Source organism: Gossypium raimondii, chromosome 6, assembly GCF_025698545.1.
Source record: "Gossypium raimondii isolate GPD5lz chromosome 6, ASM2569854v1, whole genome shotgun sequence".
Lineage (NCBI taxonomy): Eukaryota > Viridiplantae > Streptophyta > Magnoliopsida > Malvales > Malvaceae > Gossypium > Gossypium raimondii.
Window position 1 is genome coordinate 50024694 of NC_068570.1, and position 26733 is coordinate 50051426.

The 26733-nt window shown below is 32.2% G+C and overlaps 2 protein-coding genes across 2 annotated transcripts; both read right to left on the reverse strand.

The window, feature by feature from the left end:
- Positions 1-17737: 17737 nt before the first annotated feature.
- Positions 17738-19184, reverse strand: LOC105773933 (thiamine thiazole synthase 2, chloroplastic). Its single transcript, XM_012596153.1, has 2 exons — positions 18181-19184; positions 17738-18090 (listed from the first exon to the last, which is right to left on the reverse strand). Exons 1-2 carry the CDS (start codon positions 19081-19083, stop codon positions 17923-17925), a joined length of 1071 nt encoding a protein of 356 aa, XP_012451607.1. The 5' UTR covers positions 19084-19184; the 3' UTR covers positions 17738-17922.
- A 208-nt stretch (positions 19185-19392) lies between these two features.
- On the reverse strand, positions 19393-22159 carry LOC105773932 (cysteine-rich receptor-like protein kinase 10). Its single transcript, XM_012596152.2, has 6 exons — positions 21118-22159; positions 20826-21025; positions 20531-20741; positions 20202-20439; positions 19925-20075; positions 19393-19845 (listed from the first exon to the last, which is right to left on the reverse strand). Exons 1-6 carry the CDS (start codon positions 22031-22033, stop codon positions 19549-19551), a joined length of 2013 nt encoding a protein of 670 aa, XP_012451606.1. The 5' UTR covers positions 22034-22159; the 3' UTR covers positions 19393-19548.
- Positions 22160-26733: the final 4574 nt, after the last annotated feature.

Consider the following 26733-nt stretch of genomic DNA (forward strand, 5'->3'; position numbering starts at 1 on the left):
GTTAGCTTTATCATTTATCAATTTGCCAAGGCACTATAAGTCCATCAAACAAAATATATACTCCAAAGGCATATTCATACCAAATTAATTATTAACACATTCAAGAACTACAATTATATAAGGTCCTATACATGCCATTTATATCCTGGGCCAAAATAACTCAAAAACTACCAAAGTGATTGTTGGATAGTGTGATAGAACTCCGACAAGCTTCCAACTGATTGAGCTTCCAATATCTACAAAACAAAGGAAAAAAAACTACGTAAGCAAATAATGTGTAGTAAGCTTGTATAAATTCAAACATAAACTCACCTTTCTTAAATTCATTTTTATGAAATATGTATAATATCTTTACCTTACCTATAAGCTTAATACAATCCTATAAGCACCTCCAACCTCACAAATTAGTAAGCTCATGTATAATACATATGGAAAATCAACCATTTCACAAATGAATATTCATGAACTTATCATTCATCACATAATCATTTAGTTCCCTTCAATTTATTTGCATTCATCAAACTTACCTTTCATAAGGTTATGAATAATTATCCATTTGAACATATGCCTTGCCTTTTACCTTTTCTTACCTGTTGAACCATCTAGAATTACATTGGATACTCGGGACTGCTTACACATAGTGTGTCTTTCTATATAACCGTAACCTTTCGTTTTCAATAGTGCTCACACGAGTTATGAAATGGGCCTGCTCACACGAGCTATGGGTCGGAATGTTAGCTACACGATGCTACTCAGATGAGCTATGGAGAATCCACAACAAATGTAGGGCCTCATCCATCGGTAGGACATTCAAGACCAGCACCTGAAACAAGAAATCCCTAATGACATGTTATTCGTATCCTAAGAATTGTTAAGGTTCAAACGGGATTATTTATTCGTCAATTACTCAAAACATTGATTTATTTATATATTCAAGTCAGTTTATAAATAATATAATATAACAGATAATCAATGAAACTATCATTAATATGATTATAATTCATACGAACTTACCTCGATAACGATAGTCGCAAAAGTAGAGTTGGAGACTAATCTAAAGCTTTTTCCTTTCCTCGATTTAAGTCCGGTTATGGTTTATCTTGATCTAAATAGATAATTTCATTCAATTAAGTACTTCAAATAACCTCAAATATTCAATTCAATCTATAATTCATATAATCATGAAATTACAAAATTACCCCTCCTATTTTAACTTTTTCACAACTTAGTCCTTATAATCATAACATGCAAATTCACTATTTTTTCTTAGACAACATGTGCTAATCGGTTATTCTAGGGGACCTAATTAGCCCATATTTACCCAATATTAAGCATAAATTTCAAAGAATTTTACACTTTTAGCAAATTAATTCTTAACCCTAAGTTTATCAAAAATCACTTAACAAAACAAGTTTATTCAACAACCAAGTTCAATAATCTATATATTAACATCACAAATTCATCAATTTCATTCATAGGATATCCCTTAACCTTTAACAATTTTACAAATTGACCCTCGGGCTAGATAGATTAAGCTAATACTAGCTCAAAAACATAAAAATCAATAAAAAACAAGCATCAAATACATACCATGCACAAGAACTAAGCTTTGGCCAAAGCTTTAGATGGATAGCAACAGAGAATCAGTTTTGAAACATCCAAATGAAGATGATGATGATTTTAACTTAATTAATTTTATGTTTATTTACTAATTTACCATCTTACACTTATTATTAATTAAAAATTTCAATTAAACTTTGTCCATAACTATCCACTAACATATTATATGGTATATTCACCCACTAAGTCCATTTAATTACCTTGTTAAACCTATTTAACCCACTTAACTAATAGAACTCAACTTTTGTACATTTTTCAATTTAGTCTTTTTTTTACCTTATTAACCATTTAAACTTCAAAATTTCTTAACAAAATTTAGTACTACCTTAAGTTACCCTCTAAACATTGAGTAAATATTAAAATATTTACTATATCGTCAGAATCGTGATCTCGAAACCACTATTTCCAACACCACTAGAAATGGGTTGTTATAACTCTCCCCCTAAAAGAATTTTCGTCCCTGAAAATCTTACCAGAAAATAGGTTCCTGATTCCCAGAGAGCTTCCTCGACCCCATAACGTTGCCAGACAACTTTAACCATAGCTATACATTTATTCCTTAATTCTTTTACTTCCCGAGCTAGAATTCTAGTTGGTTCCTCACTGTATGACATGTCTAGTTGAATTTCTACATCAACAGGCGAAATCACGCGTGAAGGGTCAGATCGATACCTCCGTAACATCGATACGTGAAACACGTTGTGTATTTTTTATAATTCAAATGGTAAAGCTAAACAATAAGCTGCTGGCCCAATTCTCTCGATAATCTTATACGACCCGTTAAATCGTGGATTAAGCTTCCCTTTTCAACCAAAACGGAGAATTTTTCCCCACGGCGATACTTTTAAGAACACTCTGTTGCCAATTTAAAATTTAATATATTTTATTTTTAAATCTACATATGATTGCTGACGATCAGAAGCAGCTTTCAAACAATTACGAATAAATTTGACTTTTTCTTCTGTTTCTCAGATCAAATCGACACCAAAAAGCTTTTTCTTACTCAATTCAGTCGAGTATAATGGAGTTCTACATTTTTGACCATACAAAGCTTCATATAGCGCCATTTTAATACCCGCCTGATAAGTATTATTATATGCAAACTTAACCAACAGAAGAAATTTTTCCCAGCTTCCCTTAAACTCTAAAATGCAACAACGGAACATGTCCTCGGTCTGTGGATGGAATGATGTACTAAAAATTAGTCGATTACCAAAAGCTTCGTGCAATTTACTCTAAAATCTAGAAGTAAACAGCGGATCTATACAAAAAATAATGACACTGTTACACCATGCAGTCCAACAATCTCAGAAGCATATAATTTTGTCAGCTTCTCAAGTGAATAATCCATATGTACTGGAATGAAATATGCGAATTTAGTCAAACGGTAAAAAATAACCCAAATAGCATCTATCTTCCACGAAGACAAGGGTAACCCTGATACAAAATCCATCGTAACACGTTCCCATTTTCATTCTAGAATTATCATAGGCTGTAGCAATCCAAAAGGTACTAGATGCTCGGCTTTAACTTGCTGAAAAATCAAACATCTAGATACGAATTCTAAAATATCACATTTCATACTTGGCCACCAGTACATTTGTTTTAAATCACCATACATTTTGTTACTACTAAGGTGTATCGAATACTTACTATTCTGAACTTCCTGTAAAATCCTCTGTATAATATCAGAATTTCTCAGAACAAAAATTTTATTTTGGAAATATAAACTACAATCAAAACTAACATGAAGTTCTAAATCATATGTCTTTTCAATATGTTCTCGTTTAGTAATCAACTTAGAATCACTTTTCTGAGCTTCACAAATCTGTTACAGATATATTGATTTAGCATTTAATTCAGTTAAAATGGAACCATCATCAATCAACATCAAACGAGTATTCAAAGCTTGCAAAGTAAATAATTTTTTTCTACTTAAAGCACCAGCAACAACATTAGCTTTTCTTGCATGATAATCGATGATCAAATCATAATATTTTAGTAGCTCCAACCATCTTTGTTGTCTCAAATTTAATTTTTTTCGTCAAATACTTCAGACGTTTGTGATCCGTGAAAATGTGACATTTTTCTTCATACAAAGAGTGTCGCCAGATTTTTAATGCAAACACAATAGCTGCAAGTTCTAAACCATGAGTCGGGTAATTTTTCTCATGCGATTTCAATTGAAGACCCAATTTATTACATGACCTAGCCACACAGCCATATACATTATTACCAGTGTAACAAATAACTAGTTAGTTTATATATTTCACATATACAAGGTGAATGTATCACATTTGGTCATTTAGCTTTTCACAAGATCTCAATTTGTTACACGGCCTAGTCACACAGCCTTGTGACTATTGATGAATTTTTGCATCTAGATCCACACGGCTTCTATGAGTTACACGGCTGTGTGACTTCAATTCTACATGGTCACCATTTTTAACACAGCCTAGGCAAATGGCTGTTTAACCCTATTTTGAATTTTTTCCTACTTATTGAAAAGTTTTCAATTTAGTCTTTATTTGTACTCGGGTCAACTTAACATCTTTCTTAAGCTCATTTGAGACTTGAATTTGTTTTTAAATCAAATTATGCATGGATTATGAACTATTTTCATTATTTAATTAAATGTTTAATGCTGGAACTGTATGTAGTTTGCTCGTTAATTGTTGTAGCATCCTATAACTCAGGTTTGGCGACTGGACTGAGTGAGCGGTGTTACAATCTTCATAAAATATAAGAAATTATAACAACAAAAAATGAACTCTTTTCTACAAGAAAAGAGAAAATAAAATAAAAACCTAAGACTAAGAAAATAAAAAGTAAAAGAAAATGTATGTTGCCCTAATCTAAATTCTCTAATTTCTACTTAGCCACCACCAAATAGCTTATATAATGTGGTATTTATAAGAAAAATAATATTAAATCATCAATTACAACTATGTCCCTCTCATTAAATTCAAACAAGGCAAGTTTGACCTAGAAATTCTACATGTTGCCCTCTTGATTTTGGCTACGTTAGACTCGATGCCGTGACATTGCAAGACCAATGTTTCAACATTAACATCGAAGGGCTCTAGGCTGTAACATTGATAGACTGAGGTTGCGACCATTCTTGGTTTCTTCACACCAGGTCCAAGGTTGATTTCGTGACATTACAAGACCTACGTCGCGACCTTGACATTGGAAGCTCAGTGTTACGACATCGAAGGTTGAATGATGCAACTTTAAAGGTTGTCTCATTGATTGATAGAAAATGAGCAATGTCACGACATTCATAGGTGATGTTGCAACCTTAGGGTCAAAGAACTCCAGGTTGCAGCATCATTCTCCCAAGTTTGCAACATTGAAACTGTTTGCTCACTTGATTTCTCATTCTCCTAAACTAAGCCCCAGAAAATGTCTTAACCTTAATTAAGTTTGATATTCACGAACATAACTAAAAATTTGAATAAGACAAGTGCACCTATCAATTAATAGTATAGCTACGATGAGTAAAGATATCGTTCCCACAAAGACTAAAAGTACTAGTAATTACTGTCTTTCTATTATTTAACCGAATAATTTGAATGATTGATTAAAAACTGAAATTAACTAAATTAATTAACTAATGAACACAACAAAGAATAAAATAGGAAAATAACGGATTAATAACCAAGAAGTAAAACAATACCCAAGAAAGAATTCACCTAGATTTCATGTCACTATCAATCTAAATTACGTAATTTCTTTACTTAGTATCTTTGATCCGTAGAATTCTCTAAATTATGCAAATATCTCTTTTGAGCATAAGAGCAACTGACTCTAGATTGATTAATTAAAATATATTTCTAATTAAAACCCCTATTATCACATTAACTTGTGCTATGGATTCCCCTATTAGATTTGACTCTGATCTGGAAGATCTATGTCATCATATTTCTAGGATTGCATGCAACTCCACTCAATTATGCAAGATCTATCTTAAACAGGGTCTATTCAACCTCTGATTTAAGCACATCAAACATAGATTAATAATCTAGAAATATCAAACCAAGAATTAAGCACAGATAATGGAGAACAATAAACTAAGAATTTATTGCGTAAAATAAATATCAAACGATAAAATCCATCATAGGGTTCATCTCCCTAAGTATTTAGAAAATTAGTTCATGCTTGAAAATAAAACATCCAAGATACAATATAACTGACATAAATAAAGAAACTCATGATAATCTCCTAAGAAATCAACTGGGAATCTTCAATCTTGACGGAAATCTGCTTTAGAATCGGTTTCAATGGTGTTTTTCGAGTTGTTTTCTTGAATATTTTATGACGCCTCTCTCCTATCTTATTTTTTTCATATATACATTTTAGAATGCTCAAAAAACCTAAAAATTGTGATTTTTCAAAGTTGGGTGTGAAATCACGTGAAAATGACACGGTCTACCACATGCCATTGTGGCTCCTGTAGCTTGCTCTGATTTTTCAGTTTTTGTTCCTTTTGCTCCCAACTATTGTATTAAGAATCAAAACATGAATTTAAAGGATTAGGAGTATAAAATTAACAATTAACATCTAATAATCAGCCAAAAATACATTAAGAATTAGGTAAAAATTTGTTACTTTTAACACTTATCGAATTTCATTGAGACATGTAATTGACACTTTTATTGAAAGAAACATCAAATAAGATAAAAAATTGCAATTGAAAACAAAATCCAACCTAAGAATGAAAAAATAATAAAAGACTCAACCAATTACTCGAAAATAAGCTCTTTAACTTAAAGAGCTTAATTTTTCATATTGAAACACAACACATCAATCAAAACGAACATATAATTAGTCATATATCATCTACGACCAATCTTTAAAAAGTTTGGCCCAAATCCGAACATCTCGAAATTTGAGATGTTTATAGGTTGTTAAGTTGGACATAGGATTTGACAAGAAAGTTTTCAACTGCATTTCAAAAATGTTAAAATCTTGTAGAATTGATATTTCAATTATAACTTTTAGTAATGTAATTCAAAGGTCATGTTATTTTCTTGAAACTCCATTCTTAAAAAACTAATTGAGTAATGTTTAATAAACTATATGAATAAGGGTTCAAATGTAGTGGTGAAAAACTAACTAACCTCAAAACCTACTAGTTGCCAAACCTTAAACCCTAAACTAGATAAAAATTGATTTCAACTTTAGGTTGTAGGGGTTTAATTTTTTGGGTTAGGGTGTCGAGGGAAGTTTTTTTTCGTTAATTCCTTATGGAATTTGTTTCATGTCTATATCTCTTATTTAAAATGATAATACATTGAGTGTAACGATCTATATCAATTTGACCTTTAAATAAGCCCTAAACCCTCAAAATTTACAAAATTCCATTATCATGAATGGCAACTGAATTAGGTAAATTAATGTCGGCTTTCAATTAAAGTTAGAATTCAATCAAAATCCTTGTCTTAACAAGGGATTAAAGCTAAAATATGGTGGATCAAAATAATTTTATGGGCATTTATTAAATGTTTTAGGATTAAGAGTTCAAGGTAATTATTTAGCATTTATGGAAATAAGGTAAAGGTTCTCCCTACTTTGAGAAAGCAATAGTGTCAAAAAGAAATCTCTTGAGGGTCTACGTTTCATTCAATGTATGTTCTGTTACTCAACACATGACCTTGTAGATTTTGAGTTTAGGGAGGGTTAGGGCTTTATAATGATATAGGAAAATGTTTTGGTGGGTTTGTTCGACTAGGAAGGCCAAACAAGGTCTTCAAATAGTCAAATGTTAGGGATTAAGGAAATGAATTTAGTGTTGTTGATGCTTCGGGATAGCAATGATGTTAACAAGTAAATGGTGGAAGGTTCTACAAGCTTACTCAATGCATGAACCAAAAGATTTAAGGAATATGGTAATAGGTTATAGCTTTTGGTGGGTTTCTTCATGTGCATGGATCATCATAAGTCATTAAGTAGTAAAATGTTAGAGACTAGGGAAACGGGTAAGTTTTGTCTGTAACACTGACAAGAATTTCTTGTTTGTGTTTGGTGCGAGAATTAATGAAAGCTACCAGGGATGAGGCAAGCCAACAAACTAGTGGGATGGACAATCTTTTTGGTAGTAAATATCTTAGTGGCAATGATTATTTAAGTGTAGAAAAAACGATATTGGTGCTTATAGTTGTTGCTCGAAATGACATATTTGTGGAAGAGGAAGAATCAAGAAAATATGATTTTGCAAATGGAATTGGAGGTCAAAACTTTAGCAATATACTCCTTTGAAATTTTACAATTCTAAGGTTCAAAGAAATGCATTAGGTTATAATTTGTGTCTAATGTTATGTTATTATACAATTAGTTATTTTTAGCATGTAACGTGATGTAAATTATACCATTTTAACTAATTTTGTGAACTTGTTGTTTAGGATAATGTAAAATGTGATGTTAGTAAAAATTTTGTTATTCATGTTTTTCTCCAATGTTTGATATATTTATTCAATAAACTTGTTAAGCATAAATGAAATGAATTAAAATTAATTTAAAAAATTTAAAAATAATACAATGGACCTCGACGTCCATGGATGTGGAGGTCCCAAGATTGTACTTCATTGATACTTCTTTTGACAATCAATGATGCAAATTCTATGGAAAATTTATATTACAGGACCTCAACAATAAAAAGAAATGTATTCTAAACCTTCGCAATTGGCCCACTAGTTAGTGGCATTCATTTTACAACCATGTCATGGGTTCGAGTCGCAAGAATTTCTTACTTTGTGGAGGGGGTGGTAATAATAATTTTCCCCTGCTAATGGTGTGAGTTGTAAAAAAAGAATTCTAAAATATACGTTTGAAAGAAACCTATTTTAGAGAAATATTGTTTTACAAATTATAATAAGAAATTCACACAACATTGGTAATTACCTTTGGATTGGTTTTTACCTTCAGTGATGTGTAGTTAAAAGCTTAATTGGTGCCAAAAGTGTTGGGCTACTGTATGGATAAACAACAGTGCAATGCATTGAACTCACACTTCTCATTTTTTACTGGATCATTTTCATCCAGTGAAAACTCACAAGGCCAGTGAATTTTTCTTTTACCTATTATAACCTAGTTTTTATAATCATTAACCTTTTTATTTTACCTTTTTATACCTATTATAACTTAGTTTTTATAATCATTAACCTTTTTATTTTACCTTTTATGCCCAAAATTTATTTTATCTTTTATTTGTCTATTTTACTTGTCATTTTTTACCAATAATAATTTTAAATTTATTTATCTTAATAATTTAATTATAAAATTTATTGTTAATTTATTTATTTAAAATAATAGACAATATTTTAGTTTTCTATTTTATTAACGTTTAAATTTTAAATTCATTTATTTTTATTAAGATATTTTTGAATAATTACTTTTCTTTATTCTGGTATGTTTTATAAAAACATTGAAGTTATTTATTGATAGAAAATATTTAATAATGTAATTTCTTAAAAAGTTAATAATATAATTATTTAATACAGTTATATTATTATATATTAATTTTTAATTATCTTGAATATATAAATTATTTATAAAAGTTTTTTAATCTAATGTCCTTAATATTCATTTTCAATTCTCACCTCATTGTTACAACTGCGTTTGAATCTAAACACACACCCATCATTGTTTCTAATTTCACTGCAAAAATAATTTATCTCACTGCCACCATTATTTTTAACCTCACCTAAGGTAAACGCACCGTCCATCCAAATTAAGTGATTATAGCACTAAATGTGGGTTATTCATTGTGTTGGAAATGTGCTTTTTGAGCCAAAAGCACTTTTGGTACCATAAATAATAAAGAATGATATACTTTTGAAGTCAAAAGTATTTTTCAAGTGCTTTTGAACTAAAAAAACAAAATCTAGAAATTCTAGCTTTCTCATTTGAAAAAAAAAACACTTTTAAAGTCAAATGGTATTTTTAACCCTCATTTATAATTTAATGTACAGGGGAGAAGCTAGAAAAATTTTATAGGGGGCCGAAATTAAATTGTAATTTTTAGTAGCCTAAATCTTTATAATATTTAAAGGATTAAATCAAAATTTTATCATTTTTAGGGGGTAAAGTGCAATTTTACCTTTACTAATTTAAAATTTTTTAAATTTTTAAAGGGACTAAATAAAAAAATTTTCATTTTAGGGGGGTCGGGCCCCTGCTAGCCCCCTAAATATGCCACTGCTAATGTATCTTATGTAATATCTATATTGGATATACATTTATGTTAATATTAAAATTTATTTCAAAATATATAAGAATTTCTAATAATTATTTTTCTAATATTTAAAATATATTTTATATATTCAAATTAAATTTTACGAACGATTTATATCAATTGCTTAAAATATTTAAAATTTATCATATATAAAAATATTAATAGTAATATTTTCTTATATTTTTATTGAAATATCATAATATTAATGAACTTTAACATAATTTAAATGTATATTTTTATTTTAATTTTACCTCATCACCCACTATAATAAAATTTGTTATTAACATTTTATTAATCTTTTATATACGTGTTAGATTCTTTGCTTTTTGTCAATTGCTTCAATTATCTTCTTTTTTGTCATTATGTATTTTGAAATTAAAATATATTAAATATAAAAATGTGATTTTTAATAAAAGTTACCTTAAAGATAAAATGTAAAATTGATACCATGAGAAAAATTTAACACAAATATTTTATGGTATCATCAATAATTCAATTTTAATAGAAATTTTTATTTGAGGGTAAAGGGTGAAAAGTAAAAGTTTAGGGGGGAAATAAAAAGTTTTGAGGGTTGGGGGAGTAAAATTTTAGGGGAAAGCAATTGGGGGGAAAATATTCAAAAAAAATTGGGGAGTAAAAGTTTTAGGGGGAAAGCGGGTGGGAGTAAAAAGTATTTGGGAAAAGTAAAAAGGTTTGGAGGTTTGGGGTAAATAATGTAAAATATTATAGTTTGATATTTGGTTTATTCGGATTATTCGAGTTCGAAAATGAAACTTGATTCGAACTCGAAATTCAAAAAAAAATTTGAGTTGACTCGAATAACTCGATTCCTTTAACTTGAAATTCAAATTTTTTTTCGATTTTTTCTAATCGAATCAAGTTTTGATCACCCCTAACCATAAAGCTCATAAATTTTAATTATGTAACATTTTATGTTTTTTAATTAATTGTTATAATTTTTATTTTTTAATTAATTTCTAATATTTTTATAAATTTTAAAATTTTTATAATATTCTTTTATACTTCTATGATAAATCTAATAAATGGGTACATTTGTCTAGATTCATTTTGTACTTATTTTAAATTTTTTTTTTTTTTGCAAACTTGGTACTACAATATCAGCAATCGGTAAATATTATAAAAGCTCATAAATTTAGATTTATCATAGAAGAACTCTATGAATAAATGGGAATCCTTTTTCAATATCAAATAATTTGAAGAACTCTTTGGATCTAAAGTTATGATAAGAGTAAGTAGCTCAACACAGGTTCATTAAATATGCCATTCAATTCTTTCAACTAATTATCTATTGTAGCAATATATATATCTACTTGTAGCAAAATGTATATATCCACTCGAAAATGATGCTCTACTATAACATCTTCCTTCTTTTTACAACTATGACCCACCATGTATTGAACACTCATATCTAGAATAATCAACTCTCAAGTTTCACAAAAATGATATTATATTGTTCAACAATTCATTCCATCCATTGCCTTTCAATTTTTGAACTAAATTTTTTTTGTTGAGACAAGACTCATTGCATTTAACATATCTGAACACCCCTTGTCCGATCCAACCACTGGGTTTGAGCTACAGGATACTACAGTCGTTGTCGGAGCAATTACTAACAAAATCATAGTAAAATCATCATTTCAACTCATCAATCATGCAATCAACAATTATACAACATTGAATATCATGAACATTCTTTTACGGGTCTTATACAAGCATACAAATGCTTTAAAGTCCACTTGATATCAAATAGGGACCTTTTGTAACATTTATAAAATTTCAGATCAAGTACACCATAAATAAATCATTCAAATATTCAATCTTGGCATAAGTACCTAGATATTATGATACACAATTAAATCTAAGCCTTAATTGAACTTACGAAAGCTCTTTGGTAGACCCGAGCATAAGTTAGGATCAAAGTGTAAAGTTTTTCGAAATTTCTAGATCAGATAACAATACCCCTTATAAGTATCGATACCAATCTAAGCTTCGATGTTTGGAAAAATTCATCTTTAAATCACAAGTACTGATAGCTATTATAAGGTACCGATACATCCTTATAAGTAATGATACTTATTATAAGTGTCGATACTAATTTGTGAATCTAATTATTTTGTAAAACCGAACCAAAGTCATATGTATCGATACCCTTGTAAAGTATTGGTATCCAGATGTAGGGTATCGATACCAAATTGACATTTTGTTTGATTGAAAAATCATTTGAGAATGCTAAGTATCGATACCTTTGCCAAAGGTACCAATACTTCAATGACAAAATGTTAAAAACATCCATTTTGTGCCCATTTCATGCCTAACCAAGTCTATACTTAAAATGGAGCCTTAAGCACACCAAGGACCTGCAATAATTTCATTTCAAAACATATACCACAATCCAATATACAACTCTAACATCAGCAAAACCAATATGCCATATTTGGCACCATTTCACATTCACATAAATATGTCAATTTCATACATAAACCAAGCATTCATTCAAGCAATGCATCTAAACACAACATTTCCATTTGCATAATCAAACAAAGGATTTCATACCAACAACTTTGTCATACCATATGACTACCAAATTTGTCATTCAAGTAACACTTGTATCATGTATCAAATATATCTACCATCATATTCACATGTTTATATTACCATTATCAACCAAAATCCAACATTTATTAAGGTTAAAATTAAAACCACATCCAAAACAAACACATATATTAACCCTATGTACATGCTACATAACTGGACATAAAATGTTCAAAGGCTACCGAATCAAATGTTGGATAGTGTGATCTTTGAGCTAAACCGACTAGCGAGTTCCACAAATCAAATCTACAGAGAAATTAGGAAAAGTAATAGGGTAAGCATATCAAATGCTTAACAAGTCCATATGAAAATAACTGAACATACCTTGACATTTTAACTAGTTTAAGAAATTAAAACATAATTGTACAAAACACGACATTCCTTTGGCATTCTATGCATACATATACAACTTCAAAAAACCACCAATAGGTGAGTCCATTAATACAAGAATATCTTAGTACTCAATTCATATACAAGCACAACCATGCCATTTTATATCATGTTATTCAACTTTTCTCATTTAGTAAACATGGCAATCTAATAACTTGATTCAATTTAGTCGACATAGAATTTTACAATAATAAAGTTCAATGTAATACAGAGTAATATAGTATTATGACATGTAATATACTATTCAATATATTACCATACACATAAATTCCATAATAAAATACAATTTGTACCATTTATTCATCATGTTACCATTTGAGCGTAAGACTCGTATCATTTCACTGTCATTTATCTTTTCCATTAATCTAGTAGCTCGATGAACTATAATAAATAGATTCGGATACACGGGTGACTACACCACACTAAATTGCTCATAAGAGCTCAAACTATAACACACCAAGGCACCAAAGTGTAAAGCTCATAGGCATCATATAATCAGTAACTATACATCCCCCCACCACACCAGTATAACTTAGTAATCTGCGAAAAATTTTACATTTTGGTTTACTCCATAATATCTCCGTACCATCACATGTATCCCCAATCGTATCATATCCTTTAATACGTTCACTTAGGCACTTTTATCATATACAATTCATTTATTTAACTATAATGTAGTCAAACACTTATCATTCAAATATATCAACATTCCATATTCATTCATAATAATTATATTTCTAATACTTTACGATTTATTCCATAGATGTCAAAATCATCAAATTATATTTCACACTACTAAAAGACATTATAATATAGATTAAACATAACATAAACAACGTAGTAAGTTCCATATGAACTTATTTGACAAAAACAATAACAAACAAGGTGTCAGGGACTAATATGTAATTTTTCTTTTTTTTGAGATTATCATCCAATTAATTCATTTTCCGATCATGCATAGGTCGATTGTTGAAGCTTCAAAAATGGTTTCTCCTATGGTGTTCTAACGTCCGATCATGAGAAAAAAATGAAATGGAAAGATGATGGCTCCCTTTTTCTTTTATTTGTTTTATTATTTTAGCATTTAATATAATTTAATTAAAATTTTAACATGTACATTCCTCAAATCTAAGCACCTAACCGTCCACCATTATAAAAATGACCTAATTGTCACTTTGAACCTTAGTTTAATATTATTCAACACTTTTAACAAATAAAAATCAATAGTGATTAAATTTTACAACTTTTACAATTTAGTCTTTATACATTAATTAGTCGTCAATTCGACAAAATTACCTATCCAAAATTTAATTCACCTATATAATAACTCTTTAATTATTTAATAAATATATTTACGGGCTTGATTTACGAAAATGAGGTCACAATACCTCATTTTTCAACATCATAGACTTTAAGGTCGAAACACTTGTACTTTAGCTAACTATTCAATTAACAAATTTGTCAAACCAAAATTCAATATAATACTATAATTAACTTGCAAATATTAATTAACAACATTTACGGACTTGATCATCAGAGAACAGGGTTCCAAAACTACCATTTTCAACACCACTAACTTTTGGGTTGTTACAATATCTTAAGAACAGCGTTACATATCTTGATAAATATTATCAACAATCATCATAACTTTATCATATGCAAAACAAAAATAAACTAAAAAACTCTCAATCTATTATATCTGCACTATAAGCATATACTCATGGAGAATAGTTATGAGCAATGTTTTCTAGATTTTGAAGAATTGTGCTACTTGCATGATATATAGACAATACGCCGATAATTGTATTAAAAAAAGAACTCTATCAAGTCTCACTAGGACATTGTAAAGTGCCAAATTGATTCATCATGACGTTTCGAGAAGCAGAAGCCATAATAATATTGGACTAGACTCTGAAAATTTGATGCACTTCAATTACTTCTCTAGCTATTGGAACTAATGCTAATTGAAGATGAGAAGATAAACAATGAACATAATAAGTATATTAAAATTGATTCAAAATTTAAGCTTGCAAGCCATTGAATTCACCACACATATTTCTTGCTCCATTATAGCCTTCACCTAAAAATTCCATTCTTCAGAGTTAGTGTTACAGCATTTTTAACATGGACTATATAAAAAAATCATTTTTAACCAATCCTTTCTTAACGACAAATCTTAAAAAAATTGTCATTTTCTTCTTTCTTGACTCATCTATTGTCTCATCCACAATAATGCAAAACTTTCTATCACCAATTTCTTCACCAATAGCATCATGAACTATAATAGCATATATCTTTAATTATGCATGTGCACACAATCAAGATGCAAATACAAGCTTAATTTTCCCACAATGACTAATTACAAGACCCAAGACTAAACAAATCAAAGTTAAATCAACTATATACTTGCAAGAATTTGTGTCAAACACCTTCATGAAAACCAATCACTTGACGTTACTATATGGAAGACCCTCTCTCAAGTGAATTTTTATGACAAGTAAAAGTTATATACATTAGTTTGTGCCGTGGTCAGTTTAGAGAGAGTACTATTATTTTAGAGTTTTAATTCAATTTGGTATCTTAGAGAATAAGACTAGTAAAAGTTGACCACTTGAGATGTAACATCCCTTACTTGGTCCAACGATCAACACAAATAAGCAATGTCACACTGATACTTTCATAACTTATACAATTTTTTTCATTAAAATAATCATTTAAACACTTGGTGAAATTCGATAAACCAATTTAAACATTTAAAAAAAAACTATGAGCATATTTTTAAAATCTCTTTGAAACAATTCCTAGGTGTTTGGACATGTCCAAAACATAAACAGGGTTTTGGGGATTTAGAACGACCAAAAATACAAGTTGTATAGGTGCAATACAATAAGTCTTGAGACTTTGGTAGCAAGTCTCAAGACTTGGCCCATAAGTCTCTAGAATTAGCATGTAAGTATCTAGAGTTAAGCCTCCTACTATAGCTTTTTAGATACTGACTTGCAAGTGCCAGTACCTGAAGATTAGGTATCAATACCTGGGTGTAATAGACCTAAAAATTAGTTCGAAAATATCTCAAATCATCCCCAAACATCATCATATGATATCTGTTGGAAAATATGGAACTAGTAATTGAGTACCGAGGGAGTGCCCACTCATTTACCACAGGAGCTGTTTTAAACAATTTTCATATTTAAGATGTGGGCAATTTATGAAACAATATTTATTGGTTGTGCTTATTATATGGATGATATCTAACCCATCAATGAAGATCATATCACTTGGCAGAATATATTTTAAAGATTAGATTGAATTAGACCATCTTATTTAATCTTTTAAGGTGATTTCTAGGTGCTTTAAACTTGAAATTTTGATCCAATACTTCATGCCTCAAGACATCTCACTTAAGTCTCGAGACTAACAAGTTAGTTGGCTTAGTTTTACTCTAAGGACCCTAGTTTCGTTACCTTTGGGCCAAGTATCGATACTTGCAAGCCAGTAGCTAAAAAGCTACAGTAAAAAGGGCAAAGTCTCAATACTTTTGAGCCAAGTCTTGAGATTTACTCCACTACACTAAAAACTTTTATATTTTTGTCATTTTAAACCTCCGAGAGCTCCTTTTGGTTCTAAACACCTCTAGGAACTTGTGAATTGTTTTTAAATGATTTTAAAATGTTTTCAAAGCCTCCAAATATATTAATCTTGATTTATTGAATTTTTTAATTGAGTTAAAGAATGATGTCTTGAGATTATAAGTTATAAGTGTCTTGCATTTGTCTTAGTAATATCTCATATACTAATCATATGGATGAGTAAGAGGTGTTACATGTTATTATTGGTTACTTATGAAGCCTATGAGCTTTGATCCACGTGGTTTCTAGTAGAGAGTTATTTGGAAGCTTAATACCCTGCCAAAAGTCAAATTGTCTGCATGGTGCATAGGCCTTGAGATCGTTCTAACAGCGGCCAAGATAGCCACTACTCCTACATCTAACAATACTAGATGTAGGAAATAGACCATCCTTCATGCCTTACAAAATTGACAAGTATCTCGTGATACTTATATTCTAGCTAGGATTGGTAATTCTTTATTGTTTGTTGATGTAATGAGCTGTATTAACTGGCTTGAACATACGATGAGGTTGCTTGATAAGGAGGCATTAACAAGCATGTTGGCCCTGATTTGACCCCTATGGAATGTGAGCAATGATGGGGTCTTGAAAAGAAAACAAACTCTAGCACATGTTGCTTTGTGATATGCGCACAAACTCCAAAGCGAGTTCAAGGTCCATAATCTCATTCATAGGCCCTTGATTCCGAAAGTGCTACAAGTTGTTCCATGGAGGCCTCCTTAAGGCTTGGCTTTGAAGCTAAACGTGGATGCTTCTTTTTCTGAGGCGTGAGTCCGTGTGGGGCTTTGTGCAGTATTGTAAGATGGAGATGGGTTGGTCTATAAAGGTTTTAGGCGGCAACTTGGAGGGGTTATTGACCCAACATAGGCGGAGGCCCATGCCATAATTGTTGTGTTATGTTATGCACAAGCTATAAGCTTTACACATGTAATTTTGGAGAGTAATTGTATTTTGGTAGTCTCTAAACTTAATTCATTCATAGTATGGACTTACTTTTATTGGGCCAATTGTTAAATGAGGCTCAGATTTTTATCTTTCTATTCGACGGTCCTATTTTTCAATACGTAGCCTGTTCAGGTGATACATTAACAGACAAACTTAATCATTTAAGCTTAGAGTGTATGAGCTCACATTCGTTTTCGATTACCAGCGGAATTACATTCTTTTGTTCTTAACTATATTTGTTGAAGTTGAATGGGTTTTAATTAAAAAAAAAAAGATGGGTGAGCTTAAAAATGAATCAAACTAGTTGCAGCCCAATAAAATCTCAATCTAGATATTATTTTCTTCATTTTCCAACATTATATGGACAATAATCAAAACCAAAGCTCACCTTTTGTTCACATTCAATCCATCAATTCATTCCAAAAAGATCTAATTTCATCCACATGTTTCTTTATTTATTCCATTTCCAGAAAATTATCAAATATTTTTTCAAGCATCCACAGTCTCCTCTGTTTCAGCAGCAGCTAGAACAAACTCAGGCTGTACCCTTTCAGCTTCGCTGAAGGTCCCATCTACGGCGTTGGGCTGCCCCAATGCCTTCAAGGCTAAGTGTGCTGCTTTCTGCCCTGATATCATCATTGCTCCAAATGTTGGACCCTGAAAAAACCAAATCCACAATTTCATCATTATAACACATCAATAACTCAAATCACAATTAAAAAGTAAAAAGGGAGTGTTAATAGTTACCATTCTTGGGGCACCATCAATCTCTGCAACTTCCATTCCTGTTACAATCATGCCAGGCACAATTTCCCTTGTAAGCCTAACGATTGCATCCTCTGCCGTGTTCATATCCAGTGCCTTCATTCCAGGGACGCTGTCAATCATCCCAATGCTCTTCAATCTCTTGACCCCAGTAGCTCCAAAAGGTCCATCATGTCCACAAGAACTGACCACAACCTTAGACTCCATCACGTTCGGGTCCATGCAGGATTGTGTGTCGTGGTTCATTGACACCAAAGCCCAGTTCGTTACCACACCGGCAACCCTGTTTCCTTTGACTATCAGATCCTCAGCAGCCACAGCATTGAACAACTTCACGTTAGGCCTTGCTAAAAGCTTGCTCATGATTGTTGATGTGAACAAAGCTGCATGCTTGATGACAACGTAGTCTTCTTGTTCGTCATATTGGATGCCGAGCTCGTCGAGGAACCTGTGAGCTGGTTTGCGAACAACCATGGCTGAAAATAGTTGGCCACCAAGCCATGCACCTCCACCAGGGCTAACAGATTGTTCGATTATGGCAACACGGATGTTGGGGTTTTTGCTAATCTCGTAAGCACAAGAGAGGCCAGCGGAACCGGCGCCGACGATGATAACATCAGTGTCAGCATAGGTAATCATGTCCATCATGTAACGGCGTGTCATTTCACGAGAAACATAGGATTCTTTGATGGGTTGGAATTCAAAGGATTGTAAGTCATAAGGAGGGGTTAAGGACATGGAAATGGCAGAGTTGTGTGAAGAGGACTTGATGGGAGTGAAGCGAGAAGGAATTTGAGTGCCGCTGAAGGATGACTTGTTGTGGTCTAGGAAAGATGGTTTGGGGCTTGAAGACAGTGAGGTGAGAGCTGTTGCCATGGCTGCCATTGATCTTTCAGCTAAGTTTGTGTGGTAGATGAAAGGGATCTAGTGGAGAGTGATGAATCCAAACTTGGGTATTTAAGCTTTTTTCTAAAATGAAGAGAGTTGAAAATATCTGAATGTTGTGTCAAAGCTTGATGAAAATATCTCGTATAAAAATATCTGAAAAGGGGAAGGATTGATGATGATTGAATTTGAATGGTTCATAATTGATGGCTTGGTTTTTGCTATCTACTTGGGATATTAGTAGCCCAATAGTATCTTTGGCTACTGCAAGAGCAGCCTTTGTTAGTTGGAATTTAGAAACAATTGTGATTCAAGGTCACAAACTTATTATGACATACAAAATATCTTAAAGAAGATAACACTAGTATGTACTAAATTTATGTGAAATGAAGTTATCATCACATGTAGAAACCTTCAGGTAAAGAAAAGATTGAATCTCTGGCATCACTGGAGTTTCGGGGTCAATCATCTAGGTGCAACACTTGAAATTGATAAACCATTGGTGGAGCAACTTCTAGTGAATGTTTGATGGTGCTCAGTAAATCTTCCCATGGAGAAGGCAGGTTGTTGTGGTTGGCTTAGTGTCACAGTTTCACCTTTTAACATTACCACAACAGATGACATGGTAGGCCTGTCAAATGCATCTTCTTGGACACACAACAGTCCGATATGAATGAATCTTAAAAATTCGTCCATCAATCCATCAGTTAGTAATGCATCCATCAATTCCAGAGCATTCCCTTCATTCCATAGATGCCATGCCTGCATCATGATTCAATGTCATTAACAGTGTCTAGTAAATTGAAAAGCAAGTAATTCAAGCTGTGGATTAAAAAGTTACATATGCAACAAGGGTTTGGGCATGTTTCGTTTGATTGAACCCTGCATTCCTTCTGCCTGTAATTATCTCAAGCAAAAGTACTCCAAAGCTGAAAACATCGGACTTGATCGAATACAATCCCTCCATGGCATACTCCGGAGCCATATATCCACTAATGCAAAGAAGAACTAGATTTTATTATGCTTGAGAAAGAATTATTTAGCAGATCACACTATGTGCTTTGAGCAATAGTTAAATTTTGAGGAAATGAACTGAAACTAGAAGAGCGGTGCCTTACTATGTTCCGACTATACGTGCCGTATTAGCTTCACCGTCCGCTCCAGCAAAGATTCTTGCCATTCCAAAATCTGAGATTTTCGGGTTCATGTCAAAATCTAGCAACACGTTACTAGCCTTCAGGTCCCTATGTATGATCCTAAGTCGTGAATCCTCGTGTAGATAAAGAATTCCCCTTGCAATTCCATTAATAATGTTTAAACGTTTGCTCCAATTGAGTTGTGCACGTTTCTTTGGATCTAATGCAAGAGACAAGTATCAAGCAAACACTTCGAGTAATTTCCAGTTACTTAAAGAGCTCAAAACAAATAAAGAGTTCAAGAACAATACCAAAGAGGACAACATCAAGGCTGCTGTTGGGCATAAATTCATAAACAAGCAACTGTTCTTGCTGATCCACACAGAAACCCAGAAGCCTGACAAGGTTTTTATGTTGAAGTTTCAATATCAGTAGGACTTCATTTGTGAACTCCAAGGCACCTTGCTCAGAGAACCTTGAAAGCCGTTTGACAGCCACTTGCTTTCCATCAGGAAGTACCCCCTAATGAGAAAAACCATTTTCTTTCAATATATAGCAGAATTGTTGATTTGGGTATCTCAATTATCTTATAGAAATTTGTATTACCTTGTAAACAGGTCCAAAACCACCTTGTCCCAGCATGTTTGAATCAGAGAAGTTATTAGTAGCTGAGTGTATGGTTACCAAATCAATATAAGAATCATTTGCTTTTAACTCATCTAAGCCTTCAAAATCCTGGAAATCTGGGTTCTCAGAGTCCCCACTATTGTGTAGTTGAACATGATTTCTCAGGATTTCGTCCTTCCCTGGGACATCAAAACAAAAAGGATCAAATTTAGCCTCTAAAAGGCACATGAAGATTTGTAAGAATACTTCTTAATCTTATTGTTATAGTTACCTTTTCGAGTTCCTTTCTTCATTGCACCAGAGTATACAAAGGAAGCCATTAGCACTACCACCAAAAATGCTGATCCAATTGTAAGAACTATAATCACCCATATTTTCCTTCCACTTCCACCACTTCTTGTTGTGGGTTGAGTTTTCGGGGAAGCAGAGGTTTCATTGGCACCTTCATAAAAGGCATATAACTCATACCTAAGATAGCAACTGCGACTAAGTAACCTTGCTCCACGAGAACCATAGCACTGGGATGCAACATCTTTTATGGCAGCTTCAAGGCATTTGTTACATTCATCAGGGGATAAGTCTAAGGTACACTGCACCAGAGCATACAAAGTGTCATCTATCGTATACGGTTCATCACCAGTAGCATACTTATTTGCCGAAGAGTTAAAGGCTGCCTGTTTGGTAAGATTTCGCAGCTTGTTCTCCACAAGAGCTTGAAATTTTACTGGTTCTGAGATATTAATTACGTTATCTTTGCCGATGTTGTCTTTGACATTCAATTGACCGAGGAAGCTAACATTTGAGTAACGCAATTGACAAACTTCCTCCCAAACGACTGCTTCTGTTTTGTTGGGACAAAGATTCATTATAGCCTGTGTTGCCCCTAAGATGCAGCCATGGCAATCGTCGTATGAAACATAGTCGAGGCACATGAACTGGCCGTAAACTTTATCGGTTTCATTTCCATAAGAGATATTGTAGTATCTGGAGACTGAAGCGTTTGAGGCCAGTGAACCGAGGAGATTTTGCAGACTAGTTTGAAATGAAGTATTCAATGAATTATTATTGGTATTGTTTGAACAAACCGAATAGGGAGGATCAGCAAGAGCAAGATCATTACGACCGAACAGAAAATAACAAAGCAAAAGCAAATGAAGGGTTTGTCTGAAATTAGTTGAATGTTCCATATCTTGTCTTAATGGCTCTACTGCAGCTTTGAGACCCTACAAGCAAACCTTAAATATTACTGAGTTAGAAACACTGACAGGGAGCTATTACTAAGCAGTTTCAGGGAAGAACTTTCAAGCGAAAATAATCTACTCCACTATATAATTTCTTAATTTGAGATTACGGGTAAAATAAGTTGAAACTTGAAATCCAATGTATTGACAAAGATGGAAAATAATTAAAAATGGTATATCGGAGTGATATTATGACTGTGACATTTTGATGCAGAAGTCAACTCAAGACGCGGTTGTTAATTTGCTAACAAAGCCAATGGAAAATTCATAGGAAAAAACAAAAAGGGAAGAACCAACCACTGAACATAGGTAGAAGTTTTTGGCAAAAGGGTGGTAAAGTTGATATTCAATTGGTGGGTTTTCAGACTTTTGAGCCTTTCTGCATTTTAAGCTGAATCAATCAGCGGGCCGAGCGTTTAACGGATATCAACAACCGCTACATCTCAAGCCGTATCTTGTCTCAAGTCTCAATTTCATGTCGACAGCTACCCCTTGTTGTCAACTTGTCTGTAAACAATCTATGTCTTGAATGCATAGATTGTGAGACTGAAATGAAGGGTTTTTTACACAAATGGTATAGAAAAAAAAATACTGAAATAGGATGTCGGAAAAAAATTTACCAAAATAAGTTACTTTTTCATTGGAGCCTATTAGGTAGGCGCCAATGAATAAAAAAATAATATTTTTTTTTAAATAAAATATTTTTTTATATTTTCTAATAATTTTTTTTAAAAAAAATACGAGTCAAAATACGGTCAACGGGTCGGGTTGGGTCGGGTGGCGCCTATCAGGTAGGCGCCAATGAAGGTGCCTCACAGAGAGGCGCCAATGAAGGTGCCTCACAGAGAGGCGCCAATGAAGGTGCCTCATAGAGAGACGCCAATGAATATTGTAATTTTTTATATGAATATTGTAATTTTGTATGAATATTCTAATTTTGTATGAATATTGTTGTAATACCCTATTTTTGGCCCGGGTCTAAAGGGCCCAAATTACAACGGGCCTATGTAGCCCAAAACCCGAAATAAGCAGAGGCCCAAAGCAATGGCCCAACACAATATCAGAAACCCTAGGGTTTCTGGGATGAGTCTTCTTGCAGACCACCTAGCCTTGCCCTCCGAATTTCAGCTGAATCTTCACCTGCATAGCAAATCAGCACAAAAAAAGGAAGCAAAACAATAATGGAAAGGAATCAAAGGATTGAGAATCAAATCAATGTAATGGAAAGAAATCAAAAGATTGAGAATAAAATCAATGTAAACAAGATTTTATTTCTATATTCTTTATTATTATGGCTATATAAAGCCATTGAAACATTGTAAAAAGGAGGAGACTGAAAAAGAGAGAAGGAAAATTTTCTTTTTGAATACAAAGGTTTTTTTCTCTATATTACCTTGAGGATTATCGTTCTTTTATTTTTCATTTATACATAGATGTATATATATTTTAGTTTCTTTATCTCTTTATTTATTTTTGCTTAAAATATAAAGAAAGGAGGAAAAGGCTTACTCCTCAAGTTGGAATCGCTGGATTTGTGCCGTCTCAAAATGCAATCTGAGACATCGGCAAGAGTAAACAGTGGCGTCAGGGGGCTGGGGTTAAAAACCCTAGTAGAGAGCCTTTGTTTTTTTTCAAAAAAAAAACTGTTTTAAATCATGCTAGCGAAACGACACCGCTTTGGGGAGGCGGATTATTTCCGATTTAGCCCTCCATGTAATTCGCGTGTCGCCGATTTCGCCCATTATTTTGCTTAAATTTCATTTATTTCTTGTTATTTTAGTTTTTTTAACTATTTGTTTTTTTGCAATTCGTTTTTTTAATTTTATTTTCTCATCTTCCTCATCATTATTACTATTATTATTATTTAATTATTATTTTATGTACATACAAACATTTTTATAATATATATACTTTTATATTTTTAATTTCAAAACTTGTTTTACTTTTGTAAATATGTACACGATACTTGTACATGTTTTCTTCATAGTTTTTTAATATTTTTAAATTAATTAATTTAATTATTATCATTTTTTGTATATATGTAATTATCGTTTTATAATCTATATATGTATATAATTATTTTTTATATATATGTACATATTATATTTTTTCAATTAATATTTTCTCATATTTATATATATACACATATTTATTTATTTTATTCAATTTTGATAATGTAGATATTATTTAATTATTTTTAATCTATAGATATTTTATATGTACATGTATACTTATTATTTTTTCTAATGAATGTTCTTTTATATTTATATATATACACGTATATATCTATTTTTATTTATTTATTTTGAAAATGTTTAACTACTTATTTATTTTTTTACACAAATTTTATAATATATATTTATATATTTCTTTTAATAAATGCATTATATTTTGTATGAATCTTATAGTCTATATCTTCATAATTTCCATGTGTGTATTATATGTCTTTGATTTTTATTTATTTTGTTTGCTTTCCTCATTCGAGGTATAATTGTGTTTACATTTAATGTTTTGCATGTCATGGATTATTTTTTTATTTCGTTTATTTATTTTTATATTATTTTATGCCATTAATGTATTTATTATTGTTGTATTTATTATTATAGCATTTGTATGTATAATATAGCGTTACATCATCTTTTACTCAAATTTAAAATTAGAAAATTTCTAAGATTGAGATAATGCTCGTATTAAGGATTTTCAAGGAAATTGAGCCCTAACGTATTGGGTTCCGATTTTCTTCGTTAAATCCAACGATCGAGCATTTTTCTTTAATCAAAAATAATAACTCATTATTGGGAATTCAACACGTTGTGTCCTAACGTATTGGATGTGACGCATTGGTTTCTCGAAATGAAGATTTTTTAAAATAGTAAAGGAAATATTCCGAGTTTGGGATTCTAAAGGGATCGTGCCCTAATGTATTGGGTGTGATTTCTTAAATCTTGGATGAGTGGATGTTCTTTTATTCTGACCTAATTCATTTTGGGGAAAATTAGAATGTTGTGCCCTAACGTATTGGGTGTGGCATTTTTGCTTCTCTGAATTGAAAAGGGTATTAATATGCAACGTTTTAGTTTTTTAAAAGATTATTTTAAAATTTTCGACCTTAAGACATTAATTAATTAACTAGGTACCAATTTTTGGGCGTAATGGGGGTGCTAATCCTTCCTCATACGTAACCGACTTCAGGACCCGTTTTTTTTTTTAAAAAGAATTTGTAGACAAAGCCGTTTTAGGTGATCCAATCACACCTTACTAAAAGATTGGTGGCGACTCCCAATTTTCCTTTTTTAAGTCGACAACCTAAAATTTTTGTTTTTCAAAAAACGGTTTCGACAGCTTGGCGACTCCGCTGGGGACAATTTTTTTTTAAAAAGAGAGTCGAGCCACAAAGTTGATTAATTTTTATCTTATGGTCGAGAAAATATTTTTTTTAAAAAACTCATGACATCCTTTTGCATTACCCTTTTAAGTGGGAGTGAGAAACTATGCCTTCGTAAGGTTTTTACCTCCGCGTAGGGTAGTGGATTGCTTTCGGGATACATCCGTACCTATGTCTTCGTGAGATTTTTCATCTCCGTGCAGCCATAGGGAAATGTATACCCTGAACTGAACTTGGTCCATATGAGCCTATAATGGGTGAGGATTGAGGAATCCGCTGGTTCGGGTACCTTTACTCTAGAAGCCAAACTTCATATAATGAACCTTAGGAATCCACACTAGGTAGAATTATACTAAACCTTAGTAGATATCCAATTAGGGATCTTTACTATTTCTTGATTATATCTTGTGCTTCTATGTTATACTGACTTTTGGTGTTTTATTTGCATGACATGGCATTTCATTTCATGCATTGCATTGTTTCATATGCATTAATAAATATATTAAGGGATTCTAATTAATCTAAATTACTCATCAGTTAATCTGGAAACCAATCAAGCTATCAAACACTGCTACGGAACTCGATCCAAAACTAGAGACATGGACCAAAGGCTAGAACAGTTCCAGAAAGAAATGCAAGAGCAAATGAATGAGCAATTAGAAAAGATTCAACAAAAGATGGTGGAAAAGATAATGGAATCTCAAGGGAGTATGATGGCTAAGCTGACTCAGTTATTGGCTGGAGGAGTTGACAAAGGAAAGGGATTGGTGCTCAACAATGAAGAAGGTGACAATGAGGGACTTGTCTATCCTCCAGACTTTACACCCCAACAAGTTGAGATATACCCGCGTAGGTCCTCTGTTACCATTAATCCTCCAAGTGACGTTGCAACGCAAATGAATTTCCAGGCGGGATCAGGCTCTAACCCCGAAGCCAACTTTGTTAATCCTGCTATCCCTGATTTCGATGAGACGGCCGAAAAAGAGAAAATGAATGATGAATTGCCAAAACAGCTAGAGGAAAAGTACAAGTGGCTGGAGGAAAAACTTAGAGCGATGGAAAGTACTGAGGGCTACCATGGAATTGACGCTAAAGAATTGAGCTTGGTTCCGGATTTAGTGCTCCCTTACAAATTCAAAATGCCAGAGTTTGAGAAATATAATGGAACCAGTAGCCCCGAAGCTCATATTACCATGTTCTGCAGACGAATGACCGGTTATGTCAATAATGACCAACTCTTGATTCATTGCTTCCAGGATAG

Excerpts from the sequence above, each read along its gene's own strand:
- LOC105773933 (XM_012596153.1), bottom strand. The coding sequence starts at position 19,083 with ATGGCAGCCATGGCAACAGCTCTCACCTCACTGTCTTCAAGCCCCAAA. Across the intron at positions 18,091-18,180 it reads TTGATGGTGCCCCAAGAATG|GGTCCAACATTTGGAGCAAT; the intron begins GTAACTATTAAC and ends TGGTTTTTTCAG.
- LOC105773932 (XM_012596152.2), bottom strand. The coding sequence starts at position 22,033 with ATGGAACATTCAACTAATTTCAGACAAACCCTTCATTTGCTTTTGCTT. Across the intron at positions 20,742-20,825 it reads GTTTTGGACCTGTTTACAAG|GGGGTACTTCCTGATGGAAA; the intron begins GTAATACAAATT and ends TTTTCTCATTAG. Across the intron at positions 20,076-20,201 it reads GCACGTATAGTCGGAACATA|TGGATATATGGCTCCGGAGT; the intron begins GTAAGGCACCGC and ends TCTTTGCATTAG.